Raw genomic sequence first — 10,798 nt, 5'->3', positions numbered from 1 at the left:
AATGGTGAAGTCCGAGAGGAATGCCTTCAAAATAGATGGTGGAACTTAGTCTTGAAACACTGCTTACTGTAGCATTCCTACAACATTGGCTACTGGAATTTGCGTTTGGGTCTCCCCTTAAGTCTTACACCCTTGCTTCTTTTATATAATCTGCAATCTGTTTTGAATCACCTTACAATCAAACTGAAGTTTTCAAAATCGTCATCTGAAATCATCTCTTTCATTGGACTCTCATTTAACTTTTGCTACAATCTCTGTGGACAATAATCCGGTACTTGTACCACTTTGTTACTTGGAAAGACGACATTGGACCGTATTGTATACTTGCTTTGTGGTCCAATTCCTTTGTCTGAAGGTGTGAGATATAATCGACCAAGTTTTTGGCGCCACTGTCGGGGATTGACAAGTTAAAAGTTTTATTTTGAGTAATGTAAAAGATTTGATTTTTCTAGTACCATTAGAATTGTTTTTAAAAGTGGTGTATGCCACGGTCACAACACGGGGAATTTTTTGAATTCGATCCCGATATTGAGAGAATGTTTCACCATAGGAGGAGGGCTCAAAGAGCATTTTTTGCTCTACTCCCTCCAAACATGGCGTTACCTCCCCCAATCATTTCGGAAATACCGCATTTGGAAAACCAACCGCCGGGTTTTGAACCAATTCCACCATTCCCGAATTTTCTACAAGGACACCCACATAATGGTAATGATAATAATTTGGACACAGAATCGAAACCTAATGAGCACCAAAGGGCACAAACTCCGAACATCATTAATTTGGCAAATTCCAAAAATGGAAGGATCATGGATTATGCTATTCCGGATTTTGAGCAATTAAATTCCAGGATAGTTAGACCACATATAACCGCTCTCCATTTCAAACTAAAACCGATAATGTTTTACATGTTGCAAACAAATGGCCAATTTGCCGGATTACCTTCGAAGGACCCACATTCGCACTTAAAATCTTTTATAAAAATCACTGATGCGTTCCTGATCCCAGGAGTGTCAAATGACGCTCTAAGACTCACTTTAATTCCTTTTTCATTGAGGGATCAGACAAAAGCATGGTTTAACTTGTTAACTCCGGGTTCTGTGCCGTCATGGAGTAACATGGCGGAATTTTTTTTGCGAAAATATTTCCCACCAACAAGGAACGCCAAGTCCAGGAACGAAATCTGTCTTTTTAAACAAATGGACGATGAGGCTGTTCCTGACGTGTGGAAAAGGTTCAAAGAGCTGTTGAAGAAATGCCCACACCATGGCATTCCGTATTATATTCAACTTGAGACGTTTTACAATGGTTAAATCCCATGGCAAAACAAATGTTTGATGCGACTGCGGGCGGAGCCTTTACAGCCATGACCTATATTGAAGGATATGAAATCCTGCAAAAGATTTCGGCAAACAATGGGAATTTAGGCCGACCCACGTGCTCAATCATAGAAAAAGACTGCTGGGATACATGATGTAGATGCAAATACTGCATTAACAGCTCAGCTCACCTCCATGACCAACATGTTGAAAAATTTAACTTCCGGTCAGGGAGGACAACAAGCTGCTAATAAACCTGTTCCAACAGTCTTATCTGTGCAATGTGTATGCTGTGGCGGGGAACACTCGTATGAACACTGTCCTCACCATTCTGAATCAGTAAACTATGTTCATAATCGAGCTAATCTCTATTCCAACACATATAATGCCAGTTGGAGGCAACATCCGAACTTTTCTTGGAACAGTCCCAGTTTAAACCCACCAGTCCATAAACTACAAGGAACTTCTAATTTCCAACAACATCATGGAAACAGTTCTAACTCTCAGAATCACCAACAAAGTTTTCAGAATTCCCAACCACCTTTTCAGAACAAAGCTCCTCCACAGACAAAATCTTCTTCTTTGGAAGCAATGATTAAAGGACTTTTTGCACATGCACAAGCCCAAAATCAATCTTTGATTAATCAACAAAGTGCGTTCATCAGGAATTTAGAGACTCAAGTCAGTCAACTTGCACTTAACTAGAACAATCGAGCCCTTAGTACCATGCCCAATAATACAGAGGTCCCTAGAGACCTAGGTAAGGAACATGTGAAAGTAGTAACCATTAGGAGTGGGAAGGAGTTGACATAAAAAGTGCCCAAAGAGAGTGTACCAACTTAGGCAAAGACTGATGCTACAACATTGGTTCCTGCCAAAGAAAGACCGGTCCAACCTCTAGAAAAGCACACATCAAAGACCACCACTTCTGTCCCCCCTAGATCAGACTATCCATTACTCTTTCCTAAGGATGCTTTAAAAAAGTCAGAAGAGACTGAGGTTGTAGAGACCCCTAAGCTTGATGCTAAAATTCCATCTGAACCTCTAAAGTGCACCACAAAGACCCAAGGCATTCAAGATCCATCTTGCTCAACACCTCCAAGCAAAAATGTGATAAAACCAGTCCCTCCTTATATTCCTTACCCCCAAAGGTTGAGGAATCAGAAAGAGGAACTGCTCTTCAAAAAATTCTTGGATGTGTTCAAAGAATTGCACATCAACATCCCACTTGTTGAGGCAATTGAGTAAATGCCTAGTTGTGCTAAGTTTCTGAAGGACATCCTAAGTAAGAAGAAGAAGAAGTTGACTGAATATGAGACTGTAGCCCTTACCGAAGGATGTAGTGCACTTTTGACCAATAGCATACCCCCTAAGCTCAAAGATCCCGGGAGCTTTACCATTCCTTGTTCAATAGGAGGGAAGGAAATAGGGAAAGCCTTATGTGACTTAGGTGCTAGTATCAACCTTATGCCTTTATCCGTTTTCAATACCCTAGGCATAAGTGAAGCTAGACCTACCACAGTTACACTCCAATTGGCCAACAAGTCCATAGCATACCCTAAGGAAAAGATTGAGGATGTGTTAGTGCAAGTTGACAAGTTCATATTTCCGACAGACTTTATCATTCTAGACTTTGAGGCAGATAAGGACATTCCTATTATTTTAGGGAGATCATTTCTAGCCACCGGAAGAACTTTGATAGATGTCCAAAAAGGAGAGTTGACCATGAGACTCTAAGACCAAAAAGTCACCTTTAATGTCTTCAACTCTCTAAAGTACCCTAATTACTTGGAAGAGTGTTCAAGAATAACTTAGATAGAGGAGATGTGCTTTGAAGAAGGAATTCAGAAAAACCTTAAGTTAGAAGAAGAGTGTGATGAGGAAATAGAAGAAGATGTTGAGGAAATAGAGGAAATAGAGGAAATAGAAACTGATATTGTCCCAGTGGATGCCGCAATATTTGAGCTGCTGGAAAATAGTGAGCAAAAAGGCTTCACCCCGTCCGTTGTATCACTACCTGACTTGGAGTTAAAGCAACTCCCATCCCATCTGAAATATGCTTTTCTAGGAGAAGAAGGCAAATTGCCTGTCATCATCTCATCTACCCTAGACTTGCATCAAGAAAAGAAACTAATGGATATGTTGAAATTGCACAAAAAGGCATTAGGATGGACCATTGCTGACCTTAAATGGATTAGTCCCTCTATTTGTCAACACAAGATCATCTTAGAGGATAAGAATTTCACTTCCATAGAACCTCATAGAAGGCTGAATCCGGTCATGAAAGAGGTAGTCAAAGGAGATTTTAAAGTGGTTAGACGCCGGAATTATTTTCCCGGTAGCCAGTAGTTCTTGGGTTAGCCCTGTCTAGTGTATTCCAAAAAAGGGAGGGTTCACAGTCATCACAAATGACAAAAAAGAACTTATCCCCATTAGAGTTGTATCCGGTTGGAGAATATGCATGGATTATAGAAGGCTAAACAAGGCTAATCAAAAATACCATTTTCCACTACCTTTCATTGACCAAATGTTGGACAGGTTAGCCATCAAAGAGTATTATTGTTTCTTGGATGGTCATTCAGGGTACAATCAAATAGCCATTTCTCCCAATAAGACCAAGAAAAAACCACCTTTACTTGTCCTTATGGTACTTTTGCATTTAGAAGAATGCCATTTGGACTGTGTAATGCTCCTGCCACCTTTCAAAGGTGTATGATGTTCATATTTTCGGATATGCTTGAAAAATCCATTGAAATATTTATGGATGATTTTTCTGTATATGGTTCATCTTTTGACAACTGTTTAGAAAATTTGAAAAAGAGCTTGGAAAGGTGTGAGGAAACTGATTTGGTCCTAAATTGGGAAAAATGTCACTTCATGGTCAAGGAAGGAATTGTTCTTGGACATTTAATTTCAAAAAGAGGGGTTGAGGTAGATAAAACAAAACTCGAAATTATTGAAAAACTACCGGAACCTACCACTGTTAAGGGAATTAGAACCTTTTTGGGTCATGCCGGATTTTACAGAAGGTTCATCAAAGATTTTTCAAAAATTTCAAAACCTCTCTGTTTACTCTTACAGCATGACCAAAAATTTGATTTTAATGATGAATGCATAAATGAATTCAAAACTTTGTAAAAAGCTTTGGTTACTGCACCAGTGGTAGTTGCCCCTGATTGGAACAAACCTTTTGAGATCATGTGTGACGCGAGTGATTGGGCGGTAGGTGCTGTGTTAGGACAAAGGAAATAAAAAGTGTTTCATTCAATTTATTACGCAAGTAAAATTTTGAATGAGGCACAGATTAATTACACCACAACTGAGAAGGAATTATTGGCCATAGTTTTTGCTTTTGAGAGATTTAGGTCCTACTTGATGGGAACAAAGGTAATTGTGCATACCGATCACGCGGCCATCAAGTACTTGATCTCAAAGAAAGATGCAAAACCGAGGTTAATAAGATGGGTGCTTTTATTGCAAGAATTTGACTTAGAGATACTTGATAGAAAGGGAGTAGATAATCAAGTAGCGGACCATTTGTCTAGGTTAGAAGAACCTGAGATAAGAGGAATGGACATTAGTGATACTTTTCCAAATGAAAGAATCCTCATGATAGACCAACCAAAAACACCATGGTTTGTGGATTTAGAAAATTTCTTGGCATGTGGAATAAAACCCTCTGATTACACAGGCCACATGTTGAAAAAATTCTTTCATGATGCTAAATCTTATTTGTGGGATGACCCCTTTTTGTTTAGACTTGGTGCAGATCAAATTTGAAGAAGATGTGTGCCTGAATCTGAAGTGTCAGCAATCTTGCAGCATTGCCATCATGCACCATATGGAGGCCAAAGAACTGCAACCAAGGTCCTACAGTCTGGTTTTTATTGGCCAACCATTTTTAAAGATTCCCACAATTTTTCACAGAGGTGCAACGAATGTCAAAGAAGTGGCTCCATTTCTAAAAAAAATGAAATGCCATTAAATGGGATACTTGAAGTTGAATTATTTGATGTATGGGGAATAGACTTTATGGGTCCTTTCCTTCCATCAAATAATTGCCAGTACATACTTGTGGCTGTTGACTACGTATCCAGATGGGTGAAAGCTATGGCATGTGTGTCAAATGATGCCAAAATTGTGGTTAAGTTCCTCCAAAAACAAATTTTCACACGGTTCGGTACCCCTAGGGCACTAATTAGTGATGAAGGTACCCACTTTGTGAACAATTTGTTCAAAGGAGTTCTTGAAAAATACAATGTTAACCATAGAATTGCCACGACTTATCACCCACAGACTAATGATTTGGCAAAGCTCTCTAATAGAGAAATTAAAAGCATTTTGGAAAAAGTTGTCAAACCCAATAGAAAGGACTAGGCATTCAAGTTAGACGATGCTTTATGGGCATACAAAACCGCTTTCAAAACACCAATTGGTATGTCTCCATATAGCCTAGTCTATGGAAAAGCCTGCCATCTGCCTTTAGAACTTGAGCACAAAGCATATTGGGCTATCAAAGAGCTCAATATGTCTTTGGATGAAGCTGAAAAGAAAAGAAAGTTACAACTTTGTGAAATGGAGGAATAAAGACAAATGTCTTATGAAAATGCGAAGCTTTATAAAGAAAAGACAAAGAAGTGGTATGATAACAGAATCCAACACCGAGAGTTGAAAGAAGGACAAAAAGTCCTCTTGTTTAACTCTAGGTTGAAACTATTCCCGGGAAAGCTCAAGTCTAGGTGGTCTGGACCTTTTGTCATTCATAAAGTTTACTCTTATGGAGCGGTTGACCTGATTAAACCAGAGGACAACACTGTGTTTAAAGTGAATGGGCAACGAGTTAAGGTATTTCATGATGCTGTAGCATTCCCAGAGCATTGCTCTGAGAATTGGGCCATACCTTAGGAATTGAAGATGTATTTGGAATTTTCAAAGTCCAGGGTTGTTTGTACATATATTTCCTTTTTATATCTATGTATTAGAGCAGTTATGTTTTATTAGTTTGTTCTTGCGCAGGTCATTTTCAAAGGAATTGTTAAGAAAAGTGAATGCTCTGCCAATGCTGTAGCATTCCTATTTTCACATGTGAAGGTTGACATCATCTTTTTAAGGAAATTAGTGGAAGTACAAGTGACATCAGCACTGCATCACAACAGTATTGTCAGCATCTTTTCTCAGAATTTGTCTCCCATGCATCTTGAACCCACTCCATCACATTTAATTTTTAACCTCCTGATAACTACCTTTGACACTTCCTAAAACCACCATTTCATTTAGATGAGAAAGGAAGACTTGATTAAGATAAGACTTTTCATCTTCCTCATAACCAACCTCACCCATCTCCATCGACGGCTTTCTCATCGTCGGCTTCCTACTTTAAACATCACCTCCCCATTTCTTTTATGATTTTCCATCCAAAGCCACTCTCATTAAAATCACATTAAGATTACTGTCACCTTCCACTCTCACTTCACCCTCACCAATTGATTGATCATGGCCCGAATGAAAAGGGCAGCGGTTCGCGACCCACCACAGCCGGTACGACGAAACAATCGCCGGCGAGCTTCCTCCTCCACTTCACGACAAATAGGGGAACCCGAATGGGTGGAACTTTCGCTAACAGCCCCTCGTCGTCTCCACCTTCATCACCATCGCCGCCTAGACCACAGCTAATCGCAACCTTGGTCGTCGAGTCTCCTCCACGCGCTAAACAAACGGCGAGGCGACCGCCGTCTCCTCCGTCTCCCTCGACCAACTGTGCACCCTCACCTCTACCATCTTCCAACGTCTCTCGTCCATCTCCACCACCTACGGCAGTCGAGACCACCATTCCACCACCATCATCGCCGACGATTACAAGCCCTAAATCGGGTGTTGAGATAAGCATAGTTTTGAGCCCTAATATGCCTATTGAGGGGCTTACTACATCCGATTCTTCTGAGGATGAAAACTTTGGACAACCACACTCACCATCCACTATTTTAAATTCATCAAGAGTTTATTTTTTTGACTTGGTATGATCACCCTTGCACTCAAATGCCTGAGCCTACTATTTTGGCTGATTCTATCCCTCACATTGTTGGGGATGAACCTATTGAGCATGAGCACATTGACACTCATGTTGGGGAAGAAGCCATTGATTCCCCACACATTGAGGTTGATTTAGAGGCTGATATAAGGAATTTGACACCTATTCCAACAAGAAAAAGAAAGAGTTTGGGAAGAGTTTTTGCAACTAGATCACATGCGGTGAATAGGCAGCCTCTTAGAAAGAGAACCAGATGCACATCACCTTCTGTCCAATTAAGGCACACAACCTTTGTGCCAAGAAAGTCATCCCGAAAGGCTTCGGCAAGACATGATGAAACAGCCCGTCCTTCTCGGGTGAAAGCTACACATAAGATGTTAAAAACTAAACCCATTCCTAGACCACAACAACCTTTTGATGGGTTTAGTTCTGAAGAAGCACAGTTGATGTTTGCAAAGGTAAAAAATAAGAAGGTGTTGCCAGACAAAGGGTTCGATAGGAGAAGCTTTGAAGAGTTCAGTTTTATCCAGGACGTGATCAACATGCAAGGCTGGCATGTACTGTGCGAGGTAAAAAACTCCTTCAATTTATCTTTGATTAAGGAATTTTACGCGGAAGCTTGTGTGTATAGCACTACAAAGCTCAAGGTCCAGGGTGTTAGGGTGAGTATCTCAGCTAAGGCGATTAACAAGCTTTTAGGCCCTTCACCCCCGGCCGAGACTGATTTTGAAATTCTATCCAAATCGGCTTCGCAAGCCAGATTAGAAGAAATTGGTAGGAAACTTGGGAAGCCCGGGGCAGGTTGGGATGTCCATAGCAAGTACATGTTAAGGACTTACAGGGCTTCCAACTTGACACCCGATGCTAATGTATAGGTGAATTTTATTAGGCATTCCCTCAACCCAACTACTCCCGACAGTTCCATTTCGGTTGAGAGAATTATTTTATTGTATTGTGTGGTCATGGGCAAGACACTTAATGTGGGGGAAATTATAGAAAAAGCCATCCTTTATTGTTTAAGAAGGAGACAAGGGAAACTGTTTTTCCCGGGCTTGATTAACAAGTTGCTTATGCAAGCGGGTGTTCCCCAATACACGGATGACTTAGTGATTAAGGAGTGTGAAGAGAAGTGGACCATTGATATGAAGGCTGTTTCAAGACTAAGAGAGAGAGGTGAGAGAGGGAAGGGAGCTACCAGGTATGAACAGGACTGTGGAAGAGCTTATGGCACAAAGTAGTAGTATAATGGACTACCTGATAGAACAACGGGCTGAGATGGTGGAGAAGTTAGAGAGCATGCAGGATGAGTTGACTGACAGGTTGAAGGCAAGTGAAAGGAAGATGAAAAGAAGGTTTGTAAAGCTAAAAGAAGATTTGGAGAATGGGGCAACAAACAAGATCAAGAGGCTGCAGAAAAAGTTGAATCGGTATAAGACGGAGAACGGGAGATTGAAGGCTGAGATCACAGTCGTGGCTGTCCGGAGTGCACAGCCTACTCCTTCGGAGTAGGACAGGTTCTACCACCTTACTTTAGCTTTATATTTTACTTTTTGAGTCGGGAATAGTTTTTTTGTAGTTTTTAGTCTTAATTTTTATGCATGATCACTTGAATTGAGGTATCTTGCACATGAGATCATAGCCCAAATAATTTTATTGATTACTTTTCATTCAATCAAGGTATTTTGTTTTTGCTAGAACTAGCAAAACCCTTTTTGGGAAAACACTTTGATCACACAATCACCATTAGGAAATGAGATAGGCCTTCTTTTCTATGATCATATTAGCCACTTACACCCTTTAAACACCGTTTACCCCACAAATCTCCAATGAGGACATTGTCATATTCAAGTTTGGAGGAGGAGTTTACATAAGGACAAAAAGTCAATACAAAAGAGCAAAGCTCTAAATTGACTCCTTATCACAAAAAGGGTTTTGAAAACACAACAAAAGTCCCATAGGGGCTATGTGTTTGAAAAATGTTATGAAAAGGCACAACAAAAGTCCCATAGGGACTATGTGCAAACTCCAAGCAAAAGAGGCCAAAGTGCCCAAAAATTTAAAAATTTATATGTGGAGTACATAAAGAAAAAGGCTATGAGAGAAAAGAAATGCCAAAGAGAGTAACCCTATAAGCCCTATTGATCCTAAAACTGTGATTGTGTTTGAGCTTAACAAAGAAAAGAGTAATGCTAGCTTATGGTTCACACAAAAAACTTGGTTTTGAGTGACTAGAGATCAAACAATCTGATAAAATCAACCCTCTCCAAGGGTGATTTTTAACACCATCTAGTGTTAAAATCAACCCTAGTGTTAAAATCAACCCTCTCCAAGGGTGATTTTTAGTAATCTTTTGGGAAATTCAAGTTCTTCATCTTTTTCTTCTTTAATATTCTCGTCTTTTATTTTYCGCTCTTTATTTTACGTTCCTTTACGTTTATTGTCATTTACATTCTGTTATTTAATTTCCGCATTTACATTCTCGTCATTTACATTCTCGTGATTTACTTTCTCGTTATTTACTTTCTCGTCATTTACTTTACGTAATTTACGTTTATGTCTTTACTTTCCGTCAATTATTTTTCTTGTAATTTACTTTCCGTTATGAGTAGCTAAGCTTTTATAGCTTGGGTGTAAGATGGAAAGGTGATATTTTCAAACCAAACGAAAGTAGCTAAGTGTTTTCGTAAATGACATTTCATTGTTTAATTCGAGTTTTTATAAAAACCAAGCACACTTCTCGACGAGTTGATCACTTTGAAAGTGTTAATGTTGGATCGATCTAGGGAACCGCCCACGTGATATTGTCCGCTTTGGGTTTGACCAACCCCTCATGGCTTTAAAACACGTCACTGGTAGGAGTAAGACTCCCACTTCCTTATAAGGAAGCCGAATCCCCCTAGCCTCACCGATGTGGGATGCTCCTGCATTGTTACAGGAGCGTGGGGTTTAAGAATCACGGATTTGATAGGCTCGAGGGACCGATGAGTTTTTCGGACCCAACATTCCCCCCCCCCACATTGGTGCGGCCCTAGCTCTGATACCAATTGTTGGACCGATCTAGGGAACCGCCCACGTGATATTGTCCGCTTTGGGTTTGACCAACCCCTCACGGCTTTAAAATGCGTCATTGGTAGGAGTAAGACTCCCACTTCCTTATAAGGAAGCCGAATCCCCCTAGCCTCACCGATGTGGGATGCTCCTGCATTGCTACAGGAGCGTTGGGTTTAAGAATCACGGATTTGACCGGCTTGAGGGAACGATGAGTTTTTTGGACCCAACAGTTAAAGTGCCATGGACTTAGAGATAAGCCATTGAAAGCACGTCAACTTGAATTTCCCAAAAGATTACTAAAAATCACCCCAACTCGAATGATATGGGAATCGACTCGAGAGAGTGATTTTTAACAAAGAGATTTGTTTATCCATATATTTTGAAAACACCATCGTGTCACTAT

General features: G+C 40.2%; 1 protein-coding gene, 1 non-coding gene and 1 pseudogene across 2 annotated transcripts; 2 read left to right on the top strand and 1 right to left on the bottom strand.

Annotated features, from left to right (window-relative positions):
- Positions 1-1,163: 1,163 nt before the first annotated feature.
- Positions 1,164-1,270, bottom strand: LOC112503203. Its single transcript, XR_003067885.1, has one exon. It is a non-coding gene; the product is annotated as a small nucleolar RNA R71 (small nucleolar RNA).
- Positions 1,271-2,564: 1,294 nt separating this feature from the next.
- On the top strand, positions 2,565-3,053 carry LOC112505976. The gene has a single exon (XM_025110012.1). The coding sequence runs from the start codon at positions 2,565-2,567 to the stop codon at positions 3,051-3,053; it is 489 nt and encodes a 162-aa protein (XP_024965780.1).
- Positions 3,054-3,140: 87 nt separating this feature from the next.
- Positions 3,141-6,221, top strand: LOC112505967 (annotated as a pseudogene).
- Positions 6,222-10,798: the final 4,577 nt, after the last annotated feature.

Source organism: Cynara cardunculus, assembly GCF_001531365.2.
Source record: "Cynara cardunculus var. scolymus isolate 2C chromosome LG 1, CcrdV1, whole genome shotgun sequence".
NCBI classification, from domain to species: domain Eukaryota; kingdom Viridiplantae; phylum Streptophyta; class Magnoliopsida; order Asterales; family Asteraceae; genus Cynara; species Cynara cardunculus.
Note: the sequence above shows the minus strand (reverse complement) of the source record. Positions and strands in the feature narration are given on the sequence as shown.